Source organism: Malaclemys terrapin, chromosome 6 (assembly GCF_027887155.1).
Source record: "Malaclemys terrapin pileata isolate rMalTer1 chromosome 6, rMalTer1.hap1, whole genome shotgun sequence".
NCBI lineage: Eukaryota > Metazoa > Chordata > Testudines > Emydidae > Malaclemys > Malaclemys terrapin.
This window is the reverse complement of record NC_071510.1, coordinates 6883710-6902310: the sequence shown is the minus strand read 5'-3', so window position 1 is coordinate 6902310 and position 18601 is coordinate 6883710. Positions and strand designations below refer to the sequence as shown.

The 18601-nt window shown below is 43.1% G+C and overlaps 1 protein-coding gene across 1 annotated transcript in view; it reads left to right on the top strand.

Moving 5' to 3' along the window:
• The window catches only part of DNAH6 (dynein axonemal heavy chain 6), a 178265-nt gene that overhangs the window by 8977 nt on the left and 150687 nt on the right, over positions 1-18601 (top strand). The window contains exons 8-17 of the mRNA XM_054032513.1: positions 60-260; positions 752-872; positions 5554-5705; positions 6345-6497; positions 9242-9493; positions 11088-11216; positions 13139-13252; positions 16439-16582; positions 16978-17190; positions 18021-18113. Coding sequence (XP_053888488.1) covers positions 60-260; positions 752-872; positions 5554-5705; positions 6345-6497; positions 9242-9493; positions 11088-11216; positions 13139-13252; positions 16439-16582; positions 16978-17190; positions 18021-18113 — 1572 coding nt within the window. The remainder of the gene's footprint in view (positions 1-59; positions 261-751; positions 873-5553; positions 5706-6344; positions 6498-9241; positions 9494-11087; positions 11217-13138; positions 13253-16438; positions 16583-16977; positions 17191-18020; positions 18114-18601) is intronic.

Sequence of the window (18601 nt, the reverse complement as noted above, 5' to 3'; positions counted from 1 at the left end):
TTGTTTCACAATTCAGAAGGATTCAAAGGGTGTTAATGATGTTTTCTGTTGTCTAACAGGAAGGTATTGCAGATATTATTAATCAGTTTCAGGCAACTGTGTTGTCTATTGCTAATCTTGTACCTGATCAATACTTTGATGCCTTTACTCGTCCTATTATTAATAACAAAATTGAAGAAAAGACTTGTGGTGAAGGACCAAGTTTATCAACCATGTTTAAAGATGATAAGCATTTGCAAGCTATCATCCAGCAAATAAAGGTATCAAACAGTTTCAATTTCAGATTTGATTTTTTTTTGTTAAACATTAATTAATCAATACCACTGTGTGCCAAGTCTCTTCTGAAGGTACTGCCCCTAGGGATGGCTAAGGCTGATACAACAGGACCGTTTGCATGCCTATCCAATCTTTGCTGAAACTGGGCTAATAGAGACCAGTTATGTTCATGGGCACCTGTCCACAAGGAAATGGACTGACACTACCAAATATTTTCAACCAGGTCACCAAACTGACCTTAGATGGCAATGAATTTGATTCACCATTGATCTGAGTTAGATGCAGACTGGCGACCTAGAGATAAAAGACCACTATTCCATTACCAATCCACTGAACCTTATAGTTCCTCCAGAAATTTTCTTTTAAAGTACCAAAAAAGAAGAGTCAATGTATCATGTAGAATTGTTTTCATTTCTTCTATTAGTTTGCTCCAAGCAAATTCTTATGTACAATGACTTTTTTGTGTAACATTTAGGAAACGGTGTATTCAGCATTTGAAGCAGCCAACTTATATGCAGACACTTTTGAACAGTTTCGGTTATTTTTCAAAGAAAATGAAAGTCTTGATTTGGAAGCTCTGAAGCAGCAGGAACATGGTGAGTTGTCTTTTTCTCTAATTTTTAACTAAGATCCTTGCAGATAGTAATATTTCATTGTTTGTTTTCTGTGTTATTGCAGCAAATATCTGCGGTATTTACTCTTGATTTGGTTATAAATGTTCTCTAAACCAATTTCCAGCGGAGTAGTGCATTAGTCATGGATTCAAATATTTATTTACTCTCACACAAAATAATCTGTGACTATGTGTGCACACAAGATAACATGGAATGAACTCCATTTGTATCTGCAACCCTGGAAAAAGCTGTACTTAAGCTCCGATCCTGCAACTGGATCTGCACAGGTGGCCTCTGTGGAATCCTTTTTAAGTCAGTGCTGTTCCATGCAGGGGTCTATATGCATCTGATTGTGGGATCTGAGCCTTAGTTTGCACCTTTTCAGTTCTTATCTGTTCTGCCAGGACTACTCTGAATATTGATCGGCACAAAGCTGTTTTTACTCCGCTCCCATTTTCTTCTCTGCTCTTCTGTGCCAGCAGTGAAAGGGGTTGTCAGGGATAGGCACATATGAGCCCATCTGAATTTTGAATTCTTTCTCAAGTGATTGTCTACATGCATTCCAGTGATAGTGAGCATGCACCCCATGCATGTGAGATCAGCTTCTTTTGGCCAACAGTGGGCCCCTTGCCATCTTTGTGCCTCCTGTAGTAGGGTCCTTGGTGGGCTGGGTGGCCTAGGGTTAGGGTCCACTCAGTCATGGGATAGTGGTAGGCGAGCGTGGGCCCATCCAAGCCACCTGACTCTGACCCAGGGCCCTAGGAGTGTCAGTAGCATTGACCCGTGGAGCGGGGAGTGGAGCTTCTGAGTTACCCTCCCTGGGTCACTTCCTACCACTGCTCCTTCTGCTTCTGGTCCCAAATAAAGAAAAATCAAAAGGAAACCAAACCATCAGCCCCAACGGGGCTCAGCATACAGTCCTGGTGCTTCTGGGAGGCATCTCTAGCCCCTTTTGGCAGGAAGCTACAGGGTAGGTCTGTACTCCTCCCCAACCTCCCACCTTGTGAGACAGTTGCTCCCTTTTCAACCCTGCCTCCAGTTGGAGCATGCGCTGCAGGATTGGAGGGGCAGGGCTAGATGGGCCCAGTACTGTCCTTTAACGCCTCCCATCCCAGTGTGTTGTGTGTATACCCCATCACGCACTACAAGGCATAAAGTGCTAAGTGGGCCAAACCATCCTTCAGTTCCTTGTTACCACCTTTGGCAGTCAGATGAACACCTGCAGTGTCCTCCTGCTTCTCTGCTCCTCACTAGCATTTGTTAGGCTAGGTCTACACTACGGGGGGGGTGGGGGAATCGACCTAAGATACGCAACTTCCGCTACGCGAATAGCGTAGCGGAAGTTGCGTATTTTAGGTCGACTTACCTGGCTGTGAGGATGGCGGCGAGTCGACCGCTGCCACTCCCCCGTCGACTCCGGTCCGCCTCTCGCTGCGGTGGAGTTCCGGAGTCGACGGCAGAGCAATCAGGGATCGATTTTATCGTGTCTACAGTAGACGTGATAAATTGATCCCCGATAGATCGATCACTACCCGCCGATCCGGCGGGTAGTGAAGACGTGCCCTTAGTAGGTAATCTTATTCCTTAGTTAGTTGTTACTTCATACAGTTAGTTCTTTGCCTGTTAGCTATAAAACTTTGTATATAGAAAAAATAAATATGTCTTAGTTAGTTTAAAGGGCAGTCTACATGGCTGGGGGAGAGGGGAAACCAGCAGTAGCTCGTGTACACTGGCTACTTGCACCAGCTGCCTGCATGGACGCTCTTACTGCACATGAAAAGTGTCTTTGTGCACAGTAGCTTGATGCCCTTTGGGCATGTGTTAAACTAAACTGCCCAAGAGCAGTCTTAATGCACAGTAGGAATGTTTGTATGGGGTGTTAGTGCAGAGTAGCTAGTGTGCTTTTAATTGGCACCCTAGCTTACTGCACACTAATTTCCCCATGTAGACAAGCCCTTAGTCTTTAAACTAGACAACCCCCAGCCCTGTTCAGGGGCTCTAGCAAAATGGCAGAAGTGAAATCTATGGGTTCAAAACCTTCCCCTTGTGCAGAGCTTCAGTGCCACTTAATGATGGGAACACTTGGTGCCTATTTTGCCTACAGGAAGACATTCCACATTTCACTCCTCCAAGTATACTCAGAAAACTTGTTTCTCTCCCAGTGCTCAAGGCAAGCCTCCTTGGACACTGAGAACAAGGATGTAGCTAGACCACAGTCCTCTGGTTAGCTCCTCGGACCCTCTCTGGGAGTAACTGTTGAGCTGAAATTCCACCCTGAGTTCTTGGCCTACATCAACTAAGGAGACCCCAGTCACCTGCCTCCATTCTGGTGCTGACATCCTCTGTAGGGTTACCATTCGTCCGGATTTACCCGGACATGTCCTCCTTTTTGTACTAAAAATAGCGTCCGGGGGGAATTTGTAAAGCACTCACAATGTCCGGGATTTCCCCCCTCCCCCGGCAGAGCAGAGCGAGCGGCTGGGAGGGCTGCAGGAAAGTCCCAGGCTGGACTCCGGAGCAGCTGTAGAGGAGCCGGATCCGCCCTGCATTCTGAGCAAGTGTCTCAGCACAAAGTGCAGCCCTCCCCTTTTGCAACTGGGAGCGGTTTCTGCCATGCAGCGTAGCAAAACGGGAGCGAGAGCACTTTGTGCTGATACAAGGGCAGCTCTCCCCTGCAGCCCGGCTCCGGCAGCACTGTGCAGGGCCAGGGACCGGGTTTTGTTGTGCTGGGGAGCGCAGCCACGTGTCCGGCTGGCACAGAGCCCAACACCCTGTTCTGAGCAGCAGGGTAAGGGGGCCAGGGGGCAGGAGAAGGGGCAGGGAGGTTCTGGAGGTGGCAGTCAAGAAACGGGGGGGGGGCTTTTTGGGGAGAGTGGAGAAAGTTTTGGGCAGTCAGGGTACAGGTAGGGGGTAGGGTCCTGGGGGGCAGTTGGGGGGGTCTTAGGAAGGGGCAGTTAGGGGACAAGGAACAGGGAGTCTTAGGTAGGGGGTGGGGTTCTGGAGGGCAGTTAGGAGCAGGGGTCTCAGGAGGGGGCAGTCAGGGGACAAGGAGCGGGGGGGTGGGGAGCTGAGAGTTCTGGGGGGGAGCTGTCAGGGGGCAGGAGTGGGGAGAGGGATCGGAGCAGTCAGGGGACAGGGAGCAGAGGGGTTTAGATGGGTTGGGAGTTCTGGGGGGGGCTGTCAGGGGGCAGGAGTGCGGAGAGGGATCGGAGCAGTCAGGGGACAGGGAGCAGAGGGGTTTAGATGGGTTGGGAGTTCTGGGGGGGGCTGTCAGGGGGTGGGGAGTGGTTGGATGGGGTGTGGGAGTCCCAGGGGTCTGTCTGGGGGTGGGGGTGTGGATAAGGGTTGGGGCAGTCAGGGGACAAGAGGCAGGGAGGCTTAGATAGGGAGTGGAGTCCTGGGGGGCAGTTAGGGGCAGGGGTCTCAGGAGGGGGCAGTCAGGGGACGAGGAACGGGGGGAGGGTTGGAGGTTCTGGGGGGGGTGGGAAGTGGGAGGGGCAGGGGCGGGGCTAGGGCGGGGCTCCTCCCGTCCTCTTTTTTGCTTGCTGAAATATGGTAACCCTAATCCTCTGACAAACGCAGAAAGGACAGGCCAGGGTACAGGGCCCCTTCTCTGGTGCACCAGACTTCTGACTCATCTCAGGCTCAACCATTCAAGGGCGAAAACTTGAAAAGGCCCCTCTGGCACGAAGTACTGAATACTAAGAGTTACAGCAGTATACACTAAGCCTGCAGCTCGCGTTTCTCTCAGTACCTGTTCTTCAGCCCCAACCTCAATACCCCGCATCTCGGTACCTTGAGCACTTCCATACTGGTCACTTTGAAACCATGTTCCATATTACTCAGTGCATCAGTACCTGCTGTCCTGAAAGGGGTACAATAGTCTGGAAAGGTTGAGAGCCACTGATCTAATGCCTTAAAATCCTTCCAACATTCAGACCTCAAAAGGATCCATCTACCCAGGGTGCATGCTCTTCTGATGTTTCAAGCTGACATTTGTGGTTTCAGAAGTGTTGATGCCAAAAGGAGCTCTGATACAGTACTGTCTCATAGAGCGGTGGCCCTGGTGTACAGTCAGATAGTGCTTTGGCATTTTGAGTATTTCAGTGTTTCTCCGGTGTGCTAGGCAGGTACTGATGGTTACCTGCACCATGCAAGGGCCACTGCCTCCAGCTACAGTGCACCTTTGTCCCTCCAATAGATGGTTTCTTCCCTCGGCCCTGGCACAGCCTCTCCTTACCCACTGCCCTTTCATAAACCAGAGTAGGTCCCCATTCCCTTTATGTTTATTTACTCAGTGAGGACAAGTGTCATGCCCTTAAAAAGAAAAAGTTAATCAAACTTTATAGAACTTAAATTTCAAAAGGCTTGGTTTTAGCTTTGGGCGAAGGTTGTTTTATCCAAATTGAATGGTCTGTGTCTATCTCTTAAAACTGAACCTTAGAGTTGAAACACTGACACATAGCTCTGTCTGTAGTTTCAGTACATTGTTCTATTGAATAGCAGATGTTTGCATTGGTTTCTGTTTAGATGATCAGAGTTCTAGATATGTTTTGTTCTGTTTACAACTCTCTAATACAATTGTGCATACACTTTTGATACAGCATTTTTCAGACAAAGTGTCAGTTATTATTTTTAGTTTGACACTCATTATAATACACAGGTGTCGATTTCTTTGCGGAACAACTGGAGAAATATCACAGAGAACACAAAGATGCTTTGGCTATAAAGCAGAAAAGAAATTTAGGCTTGTTGCTTATAGATGCTAGAAAACTGAAAGAAAAATTAATACCATCACCAAAGCGCTGCTTGGAGGTAAGTCTACAGACAATAGCAAGAATTTATTCCATTTCAGTTTTGCTAAGGTCAGTGACTGCCCAGTGATGCAACTGGACAAGCTGGCCAGTTCCTTTCGATTAAAGTTTTACTGTTGTTTATATTCTAGTATAAAAAATGTTATGACCTCTCCAGCAATATCGTGGGTTCATCCTGTTTTTAAACTCCGTTCATACACTAATTTCACAGGTACATTGCAACATCCTTTAAGATGTACTGCAAAATATTACAATGTGGTATCTTGGTTGTAAAGTGGAGTATCTTGCCATGAACACACAGTGCCAGTGCTTTGGGATCTGTACTGGCTGCCTGTTTGTTATAGGATCAAGTTTAAAAAAATTATCTGCTCTGAAAAAGGCCTAATTGGCCTGGCACCTCCCTAACTGAGGGAGTTCACCTCTCCCTATGACATACTGCCACAGGTGAGATCAGTGGAGGCTCTCGAGCTGGAGCTCCGTTGGTTAAAAAGAAAGGAGCTGCCAGCAGAACATTCTCCATGAGGGCTCTTCATCTTTAGAACTCGCTGCCATCCAGGCCAAATTAGCATGAATTTATTAACCTTTCACCTCCAGCTTTAAGAATATTTTACACAATCTAGTATTTCCCTTTGCTTTCTAGGTCATTAATGATATGCTTCCAGTTATTGGGAAGAAAAAAGTGACTGACATTATAGCTGAGGCACAAGATGCTAAATTTAAACTTGAGTTTCTCCCATCCACAACTACAGAATATGTGAATAGCCTGATATTCCTTGATGAAATTCAGGAACGAGTAAGTACATTCTGTCTTTCTGGAGATGGGGGGAGGGGCCACTGCCTTAGGAATCTGAGAGTATATTTTATATATGTAGTTTATTGAAAAAGGTGGGTAAGGAAGACCATATAGTCACATGCTGCAGACCCCCGCAAAAGTAAAAAATAAAGTGTGTACATTATCATTTCTCAATGGAGCATCACTAGAAATTATAAGACTGGATCAGAGTTAATATCAAACTTGTGTTATATTTTTTTGCTTATACGCAGTCAGTTCATTAGTCAGGAATGGACTACTGAGCTCACCACTCCCATCACGGAGATGTCTCATATCACATCACAGAGACAGCACAGTGGTGAGGAGTTTGGGTGCCACATTTCCCTCTTTATAAAATTGGGAACTGTGTCTCAAGCCCAGTGTTATGGTAGAAGCAGCTCAAGAAGAGAAGAGCTCTCTCTGCTCAGTTTGCTGTTGAATGGCTTTGGTCACTGGCTATGTCTGGAGTTTTTCCCTCCTCCTCACTCCTCTCCTGGCAGGCTCATGATGCACAGAGCTTAGTGGAGGATGTGACTAGAGAAAACAAGCATAGTAGGGCCACTATCTATGAGTATCCTCCTCCTCTAGCAGTGGGGTACTATCTGGCAGCCCCTCCAGCTTCTGAAACTGATGATTTTCTGTGCTGACACTGCATAGTGGTAACTCTTACATGTAGAGCCTTTTCAGATGCTCCTCTTGTCAATGGCCAAGGTCCTTGGACAACTAGTTCACCTTCCCAGGTTCAGTCCCTTAGCCTTTAAAAAGGTGGTGCAAGATCAGAAATCTGACACAGGAAAGGTCCTAGTTAGCAGGATCAAGTTGATATGCCTCCCTTTTAGGCTAGGGTGCACAAATAGAATTTCACTTGTGCCATGGGAAGTATTCGTACACAGTACAGGAAGAGGAACCTAATGATATCAGCTGCTTCTGTGCAGGGTATGATCAACGGCCAGGCCAATTGGCTTAGTCATCAGACACTCTCCCCTAGACAGGGTGACGGTGTTGAACAGCAAATGCTTCAGTTGGTCTTCCTGGAGTGGGGGAATCCACAGATTGACTCAAATGGCAACAAAAGTGGTATCTCTTCTGCTCCAGGGAATGGGAAAGCAAGGCATGGAAGATAGATGCCTTCTCCTTTAGTCTGTCCTTGTTAGTGTTTATGGTCATCAAAGACCTCCTGGTGCCAGGAACACATGTGCTGCCATGACCAAGGCATAGTTTAATTGACAGCCTAAAACTTGGAAGAATGAATTGTGAATTTGGTCATCCCAACAAGCTGGAGAATGTTCTCTTTCAGACTATGGGAGACTCTACATCCAAGACTTGTTACCATATCTTCAGAACCTGATGTATTGTATGCAACGTGGCCTCAGTGCTAAATCAGTTTCAGCCAAGACCTATATTTGGTTTTTGTTCAATCAATACATTAAGAATCCAAGTGGCTATATTAGGAGCTCCCATGATTCCTTCAGAAGAGAGACGCTAATTTCTCATCCTCCTGTGCTCAGATTTATGTATGCTGTGACAAAAATCTGTCCTTCTATCCAAACACCCATTGGCAGTCAGAAGTTGTTCTTGGATTAGCTGATGCAACAGTCATTTGAACTGTGGAATACAACCTCAGTGTTTTTTTCCTCTTCATTTAAAGTAGCTTTTCTTATACCAGTCACCTCTGTGAGAAGGAACAGTATTTTAATGCCTGATTAGTCATGGCAACGTGGACCTACAGACAATCTTGGAATTCCTTTCTAAAGTTGTCCCTTATCAACTGCACCAAGAGATTTCTTTTTCATCCTTTTTGTACAAATCTTTCTTACCTCACTGAGATAAGATGGCAGCTTCTGGACATGTTGTTAGTTGTTTCAGGGTCAGAAGCATTGGAAGTTGTCTGCTGGGCTTGTGATGCAGTTTACCAAGCATATGTAGGGGGAAGCTGTGATATTAGAAATCCTTGGCAGTGAGCTGCCTCTGCATGCTCATGGGTGGTGTGGCCAAACCAATAGTCCATTCCAGACTAGAGGATTTCCTTTTATGAGGAGACAACTTCACAGGTAAGGACAAACCTGCCTGTTTTCATTTTCAAAATGTTTCTAATTACTGCCAGCTGAAAAATGTGTACTTATTGCATTCACAGGTGGTGACTGCTGTATAAAAGATTGAACTACATTTTCCATTTTTAATCTCCCTTTCTCAGCTGCTAATAACTTTCTCAAATTCCTTTTAGACTGAAATTTCACACTTTTAGTAGCAGCAAAATCCATCTTCTCCAGAACATCCAGAAATAGACTGACTTGCAACCAGCAAAATAAAGCAAACTGAGAGAGTAACTATATGTGCCACTGCCTAATATTTTGGTATCAAAACTCTCTATAATGGAATAAAATGGTAACATAACATACTGTATGCTAAGGGAGGGTACATTGAAGAAGATGCCACAAGTCCAACCAAACATTTCTGTCTTCTCCAGCAGCCTGGACATACTCTATTTTCAAACAGTAGTGAGATAAGAAACAAAAAAATTCAGGGACATGATTAACCTGTTAATTTTAATCACATAAAAAGATAATCTTTGGCTAGGACTTGTTTTCTTCCCCTTGTTAAAATTATTTTACTGTAATAACCATATTTTGATACTGTCAGCAATGTAACTAAGATTAAATAATGGTAAGGATTACTTACGAAAACATGGTTGATTCACAATAGTTGAAGTATGACTATTTTTGCAGATTGAAAGCCTTGAAGAAGAAGGAAATGTGGTAACTCAGATGTATCAGCTTATTGAACAGTACCAAGTACCGACACCTCCTGAAGATTTTGCTCTTTTTGCAACTCTGAAACCATCCATTGTTGCGGTTCGCAATGCAATTGACAAATCAGTGGGTGAAAGAGATTCCAGCATTACTAAATTTTGTCAACATTTAGACCAAGATGTTGTAGAGCTAAATGAGGAAGTGAAAGAAGTGAAACAGCAAGCCCAGGTTTGCAAAGAGCAGTTTACATTATTTTTATACTGTATATTATTTCTGAAATTGTGTTTTATTAAAACAAGACAACTGAGCAGTAGTAAGGACTATAAAGTTATCAACAGTCTATTCACCAATGTGAAGTAAGGTGTGATCTGTAATCCGATGCCAATGCTCACATTTTAAATTGTGCTGTATGAGTTGAAGGGTTGCACAGTATTTCTGAGGGCAGGATTTGGCCTTATGGATCTAAACATATAGGACCAAATTGTATCTTCTGCACCCAAACAGAGCAGAACTTATCACAGTGGGTCACTCAGGGACTGGAGGGATGAAATCCTTCTCCCCAACCTATCTCAGAGTTTCAGCAATGTCCCCCATACGTACTGCCTCTGCATGTGATGGGGTTCATCAGCTTGGCACTTGCTCCTTCACCTTTCTGCCCTCGGACCCCACTTGGAGTCCCAAAATCCTCATCTTCTTACCACTGGCAAGGGAACCACACCAGTTCCATTGTAACCAGGGTGCTGTGGATAGAGGGGCAGGATTTGATCTGTAATGCTGAGACATATTTTGAAGTGTACATGTTTTTAAAAGTGAGAAGTAATTCTTTTGCTCTACTCTGCGCTAATTAGGCCTCAACTGGAGTATTGTGTCCAGTTCTGGGTGCCACATTTCAGGAAAGATGTGGACAAATTGGAGAAAGTCCAGAGAAGAGCAACAAAAATGAAAACATGATCTATCAGGGAAGATTGTAAAAATTGGGTTTGTTTAGTCTGTAGAAGAGAAGACTGAGAGGGGACATTATAACAGTTTTCAAATACATAAAAGGTTGTTACAAGGAGGAGGGAGAAAAATTGTTCTTCTTAACCTCTGAGGATAGGACAAGAAACAATGGGCTTAAATTGCAGCAAGGGAGGTTTAGGCTGGACATTAGGAAAAACTTCCTAACTGTCAGGGTGGTTAAGCACTAGAATAAATTGCCTAGGGAGGTTGTGAAGTCTCCAGCATTGCAGATTTTTAAGAGCAGGTTGGACAAACCGCTGTCAGGGATGGTCTAGATAATACTTAGTCCTGCCATGAGGCAGGGGACTGGACTAGATGAGCTCTCGAGGTCCCTTCCGGTCCTGTGATTCTATGATTCCATGATTATGGGTATAAAAGGGACCATGACTTGCCTGACTGCAGGTTTTCCTCACAGATGTTGCCATAAGCAATCAGGTCCTGGAAAGATGCCCTTAATGTGTAGCTCTAGCCATGGCATAGTGAGGTTCCATGATCTATTCAGTTAGGGAGCTAACCTTCACCAACTGTTGGCAAATTGAAGATGGCGGGGAGAGAATATATTTTTCATTTATAAAGAGAAGAGATTTGATCTGGAATCTTTGATACTGGATAACTTTTCCATACCTATTTACATTGGTCATTTAAAGTAGATTAAATCTCATTACACATACGTTATGCTGTACATTTGAATATTGAAATATTGGTTGTATATGTTACTGAGTTTAAAACTTATTTCCATTAGCCTGGAATATAGGATGTTTATCTCAATCTGGACTAAAAGCTAAATTTAACAAACCAACAAAAAGTTGTTTTTGCTAAACAGGACCCACAGATTTTGGATATTGCAGCTGACCAAGCCAAAGTAAAACAAACTCTAACAGACTTGCAAACCATTCTAGATGAGCTACAGAAACGGGCCTTCCAGTATAAATCCTACCAGAAGAATTTTAAGGTAATTTTTTCCCAGCTCTTTGCTGGACTTTTATGAAACCTGAATTGAACTGTATTTTTTGCAGTGTTAAACAAATGTTTCTGAATAGCAGAACTTTGTAAAGCCAATGCCCTGGCTAGTGTCTTTTTGGAAATAGGTATTTCTTGCCCAAACCTGCTCATGCACAAGTGAAGGCTGGATTGAGGCTCCTTTGAAAAATTGTGTGTGATGTCCTAATTAAACCAATGGATTTTGTAATCTTTGTAAGCATTTTAAAGAGAATTTATGAAAATCACAATCTCCATCAGCTACGTGTGGGGGAGTGGGAGTTCAAGGGACTAACAAAGACCCAGCTAGAAGTCTGGGGATTGTTTGTGGCTCACTTCCGATAAGGCTCAGCTAGACCCATGTCCTATTTCACGTTTACTGGTATATTGTTTCCTAATCAAACAGGCTCATGAGGGAGTCCACATGTCCACACACTGTACCTTCTTTGATGTGTCTGCATTGAAGGAGCTAATCCACTGAGGAAGTACCTTGATTGATTAGAATTTTCAGATAATACCATGGAGCAGCCTATGGCAGCCACCTGGACTCCCCCATTGGCCTGTTCAGCTAGGAAAAAATGCACAAGAAATGTGCAATAGGGAGCAATCCTCTATTGGCAGGGAGTTGGGCTACGTCTTTTAATAGATCTTTTTTCTCTTTAGTCTCTGTGAATCCATTGGGCTTTGGGATTCCTTATAGGCTTGGAAACCAGAGTTCTTCTGGAGCATAACCCTTGTAAGAGCTACATTAAAGAAACAAAAGTGACAAACACTGACTTCATTTGTACTATCTATGAACCATCTGTTTTATGAGGGCCTCATGAGCGTTAGATGAGAGCTTTACCACCAAGCCTGGATGTTTGTGTGGCTATAAATGTAATGCTGATGAGGACTGCTGATGACAGGTAGTTTGTAAGCTTTGTAAGCATTCACCTTACAACTTATTTGCTGCTCAGAAGGTACCTACATTGCTGGAATGGCCACTAGAGCTTGTAACTTCGGTCGGTACAATATCTGACAGTACAACAGCTGAGACTTCTTTCAAAGGTTCCACTTCTAGTAGTTGAAAGCACTGTGGGTTACACAACTGTATGTCATAATTCCTGAGAACTATATTGAAGGAGGCTTTAATTTCCATGGGGTTGGAAATGTGCGTTAAGTGGATACATATGTACAGTTGTATCAGTAGGTTTAGAGGGGTAAGTAGCACTAGCGTGCTGTTGGAAAGAACAGACTTTTTTGGAAGATGTCCATTTGCTAGTTACTAGCCTAATGCCATCTTTGGGTAGCACCTGGATCCTCATAATATTTAGGTGGCCACAATACCATCTGAAAACATGGGCAGTTGAGTTATCATAAATTTGCTTTGGTTATGGGTGATAAATTGAATTATTGCAATCTGTTATAGTGAGAGAGCTCCTCTACCTGTAATTAAAGGGAATGTCACTGATCCTTCTCAGGACTGGGTATACTATGGAAATCAAACAGAGCTGTTCCAGCTGCCTAAAGCATATCTTTGTTAAGTGTTGAATATTCAGCACAAATGGAGAGAGCTGTTTTAATGCAATGTATGTGCCTTGGCAGTTTTTCACAGAACTGACTAAAAATTATTCAATAGACTGCAACGTTTACCGACTGCAGTAGATAAAAAAAGGAGTCAAGACAACTGCATGGAGTTCACAATAATTTCATATCTTTTGCACAAAAGTATTTAAGAAGAAATGTGGTTTAGAACAGATTATTTGCTCCTAAAGCAATATGATAAATTGGTATCCCCACTCCCTCCCCAATGTTAACTGTAGAATTTGGCAAATGTGAAGTGGGTATTTTTAAAAATATACAGTAGATTGTTTTATAAGAAGTTTTTAAAATGATTTTTTAAATTTCTCTTTTAAGGTGGAAATTTCAAAATTTGATGCTTTGGAGGAAGTTAGTGCAGAACTGAAACTCAAACAGCTGCTTTGGGATTCTTGTTCTGAATGGGAAATACTCCAAACAGAATGGATGGAGGTAAATTAAATGCTCTGATTCCTAAATGACCAAGTATAAAAATGATGTATAATACAGTTTATAATATAAAATTCTAGTTTATAATATGTAGAAAAAATACTGTTTCTTTTATTTTTCCAAAATAGCATTATAGATTTTTGCATCACAGAGCTTTAAAAGATTACTATGCAGCTAATATTTTTGTAAGTTATTCCAGGGGTTATGCTTCTTGAATTGCTCTATATATTATCTTGTGAGTATTGTGAAGCAAATTGTAAAGTTTGAATAACATGGCAGGAATTTTGTAGATAAGTTTTATTCTAACCATTTAGAACAAACATTTGGGTTTTGAAGGCTACTTAATCTTTCTGTGTCACTATGGATATCTGCAGTTACTAAGGCTACTAAAGTAGAAAAAGAAAAACAAAACAAAACAGGATAGAAATAGTCTGCCCTTAGATAAAGTTTCACTTTCCTTCATTTGGCTTTCTTCAGGCTTCTCTTCAAAATATACATGAGTTACTCCCAAGGGAATTCTTTGCTACTGCACGTGCGCAGAATTAATGTCCCTCGCAGATTTCTTTGCGTTCCCTCCCCAGCAGTATGTTTCAGGTGTCCAGGGCAGCCAGCAGAGAGGTAAATGATTGTGGGGCAGGAGACGGGACTGGGGAAAAACTGGCTGGTGTCTCCTACCCTACACCAGGCTCCGCTGCTAGTCCCGGCCGGGCTGGGGAGGACGGGACTTCCTCTTCCCCTGCATGGCATCCGGGGCCGTGTCAGACACACCTCCAGATTTCTCCCACAGCTGTAGGACGCACTGCAACCCTCCCCCCCGCCACACACACACTTCCTGCACCCATCGCTCCTCAGCTGCAGGGGGAGGAATCCCTGTACAGGGAGCTGCTCCCCCATCCACCCAACCCCCCGGGCCTCCATATCCCTCATATCCAGACCCTCCCACCAAGCCTCAGGCCCCTGCACTCAGAACCCCCCCTCCAATGAGCCTCACTCCCCCTGCACCTGGACCACCCCAACGAGCCACCTGCACCTGGATCCCCACCCCACTGAGCCCCACTCCCCCAGCAACTGCCCCCTCCACTGAGTCCCCCTACCCCCACACCCCTTCCGAGTCCTATCCCCCCACGTCCCCCATGCTGCTCCCCAACCACCTTCACCTGGACCCCCCCTGCAGAGTCCCATTACCATTGCACCCTCCAACAAGCCCATGTGCATCCAGATCCCCCCTGCACCTGGATCCCCACCTCTGTGCAGACAGTAGCCTGTGCTCCCCAATGCCATGCTGGAGCCTCCACATTTATTTGACAAATACAAGTTGCAGAACTTGACAGAATTTTAAAACATAGTACGCAGAATTTTTAATTTTTTGGTGCAGAATGCCTCCAGGAGTAATGAGTTGGACCTTGCAGTGGTCAGATGACACCGCAAAGCATGAGTTTTGATTACTCATGTCTTGGCCAACAAAACAGCTAATATTCTTCTGGGTTGTAAAATTCTTTCACCTCCTCTTCACATCCAGCTATAGTTTTGGACATTCTGATTGCCTGCAGTAGTAATTTCCACAGGATGACTGCATGATTTGTGAAGAAATTTTTGTTTTATATTTACCTGCCAATAATTTAAACATCTCACGGATACCTTCTGTGTTCTAACCACCAATTGTCTCTATAATAATATCCATAGATGGGAAATTGTTGATGGCCAGGGCCATCTTTTCATTAGATGATGTACAGAGCCTGGCACACTGGGGTCCTGCACAATGGCTCTAGGTGCTCCTGCAGTACATATAAATCAATAAATAATATTATTATGAGACCGCATATAAAGCCTCAGTCATTATAGTAATGCCCCATTCTTGTGTGTGGGTTCCCAGTGCTGTATTGGTGGGAACTGCCATGACTTCAGAGGTTTAGGGCGGCCAGCACCTCCCCTCCAACGGATGGGATGTTCTCTTCCTGTTGAGGAGATGAACTAGCCCTTAGTGCCTCTAGCTGTCAGTTCCTGTTTCCCTGCTGACTGGAAGAGGGGCTCCCTATCACTGTTGCTGCAGCTGCATTAGTCAGAAAAATCAACATTTTATCTGCTTTGTGCTGATTTTTATGAGTGTTTCCTCAAGGTATATAGTAATGTATGCAGCTATCTTAGATTCTGTCAGTGAAAACTAACAAAATAAATGGAGAAGGAAGGTTGATTTTGTGCTGTGCGAGGTGTCTCATACTTCTCAATACTAGTGTTTTGTAATTTCTGCCTCCCCCACTACTTTTAGTCTTTTCTGCTCGTTTAGATCAAATTTGGCTCCATTTGTGCCCTCCTATAAAATATTGAGGTGTGTTTCCTATTGTATATCAGGCTGCCATACACCCTAAGTGGGAGCCTTCTTCCACCAGAGCATAGAGGGATTCCGCATCTGAAAGGTATATGGTACATCTCACCCTACCTCTTGTCATGGTATGGTAGTTGGTGTCATGGTGTATTTACTTGCTGTATATTAATTACCTACTAGATGTCTGTGTGTGCTGTATAGAGATTTAGACAAGGCTTGGTCCCTGGTGAAAACAAGGCAGACAATGCTGGGACTTGAGTTGTGTGGAAACCTGTTTGTGTTTGTACTTTGTTGTTGTGCAGTTGTTTAAAAAAGACTGTGGTCATTCCATATATTGTGGCTAGGATGACCAGATAGCAAGTGTGAAAAATCAGGACAGGAGGTGGGAAGTAATAGGTACCTATATAAGAAAAAGCCCCAAAATTCGGGACTGTCCCTATCTGGTCACCCTAATTGTGGCAGTGGAAGACTGCAGGCATCAAAAGTGCCAGCTTTGCCTATTATCAAACCACAGTAGAGCCTTTTCTTTTTAATTTGCAAAATTCACTGAGTCTCCCTATCATTAGTGTTCTATTGTAGTACCTTTCTTTTACCTGTGTTTAATGGATTACGTGTATATAATAGTGCTTTGCTTTAGAATATACTGCCTTTTGAAGCCTTTGAGTGCCCAAGGATTGCAGGATCTGACCATATACTGTAACTGTTGGACGCACTGTGTGTCAGATTTTGCTATCCTTACTTATGCTGAGTAGTGCCTTACTGTATGAGTAGTGCCATTGATTGCAGTGATTTCTTTGTGGAGTAAGGTACTATTCAAAGTGAATGTGACCATTAATTAATATATTTTCTCTGTTTGGTTTCCACAGTGTAAATTTGATAGCTTGGATCCAGAATACCTGAATTCTCAGGTTTCCAAGTACGCCAAATTTGTGAATCAATTGGAAAAGGGTTTGCCACCCAATAATATAGTGCCCCGGCTCAAGGGGAATGTGGAGAAGATGAGAGAAAAGGTAAAATAGCTACTTGAAATTCACTTTCCAAAAAGCTTTTTAGAAAAACATAAAGTTAAAATATACTATTTATTTTTCAATAAACTTCAAAGATTCCCTCATTTTATATAACTCGTCCAGAGGCAAAATGGAAAAGGAGTGAAAAAAACAAAAAACTGAAAACTTCAGTTTTTGAAAACTAAACGATTTTGTTTTTTGCCAAAAATTTCAAACAAAAAGAAACTGGGGGGAAAAGGATCATTTGTTTCTAAAAATAATTAAATAAAATTTTTGATCAAAAGTCTTTTACAAGTTCTACTTACAAGCTCTTTTTAAAAGATGGTGCTTTGAGAGAGCTCTAGGGTTGTAAAATACATGAATGAAAAATAAATATATTGTTTGTTTTATTTTTCCAGCTTCCAGTTATCACAGACCTAAGAAACCCCTTTTTGAAACCCAGGCACTGGGCAGTTTTGGAGCAAATAGTTAATGCACCACTGGTGGACGTGGAATACCCATTATCTTTGGCTCGACTGGTTGAGCTCAGTGCTTTTGAATTTTCTCAAGAAATTCAGGATGTTTCTGGACAAGCTTCTGGAGAAGCTTCCTTAGAGACCATTCTCAAAAAGGTAACTTTTACAAACAAACATTTGTCTTTGTTTTTGACAATGCGCTGAAAACCTTGACCTTTTTACGGATGACTAAGAAAGAATGTGTCTCTCAATATATAAGTACTTATATAAGTATATACACGGTATATAAGTACCACATTAATGGTAAGTAGAGTTTTTATATTTGAGCGAAATATAAAGCAGAAATACATTCTGTCATAATAGACCTCTGCCCTTCCAAGGAGCATGTTCTTGGGGGCTTACAAAGGCAGAGACTGATGCTGCAGGTGCACTGCCCACAGAACTGTCCTTGGCAGAGAATGTTGGGCCCACAGAACGGTCTGTGCCTTCTCGGCTGCCTCTCCAGTAGCACATACCCCCTGATGTCAGCAAGTCTGTGCTGAAGTCATGTTTTGGCTTGAAGAGTCTCTAGGCAAGTTGACATTATTGTAAACAGACAAAAAACAGGCTTTGTTTATTATAGTTTTATGCAAAATAAGAAAAAGGTTGATGCTTGTTAAATGGAAAAGGACAAAGTCAGCAGAGATTTTTTCCCTTTTTCTTCTGAGAAGAGAGAACAAACACCACAAAATAAAACAATCATTTGACAGTGTCTGTTTAGCCCCATGCATCTGAAGAATTGGGTGTTTTACCCATGAAAGCTTATGCCCAAATAAATCTGTTAGTCTTTAAGATGCCACTGGACTCCTCGTTGTTGTTGGGTTTTTTTTAGGTGAAAGGGCAGTTTTTTCATTAGTTGGAATTAGACTTTCTACACTTTACTTTGTAAAACCTAAATGTTTTAGTATTGTAAGTAGATTTACAAGGTTTATAATTTTCTCAACCAGGTGGAGGATTCTTGGAAAACAACTGAATTCATTGTTCTTCCTCATCGTGATTCTAAAGATGTTTTTATCCTTGGTGGTACAGATGACATTCAGGTAAGTCACTGCTTGTACTTAATAGACAGCTGAGAAAAGTTCAAGTGAAACTAGCAAAAATTCAGATGAAACTAGCAGTGGCAGGTTACATTTATAAAATTCTGGCAATGACCTGGTAATGGTCTATGTTGATGGAACATTTTATATTATTTTAAACAATGTATAAACAAAATATAAATTCACATTTTTTTGCTTATCCATTTAATAACAAAATCTTTTCTCAAGAGAGTTTGTAATTTTTCATAAACATTCAGTTCTTCTTCGAGTGCTTGCTCATATCGATTCCAATTAGGTGTGCGCGCGCTGTGTGCACGATCGTCAGAGAATTTTCTACCCTAGCAACACCCGGTGGGTCGGCTGGGGAGCCCCCTAGAGTGGCGCCTTCATGGCACTGGATATATACCCCAGCCGACCCAGCGCCCCCTCAGTTCCTTCTTACCGCCCGTGACGGTCGTTGGAACTGTGGAGCGTGGCATAGCTGTCCTCCA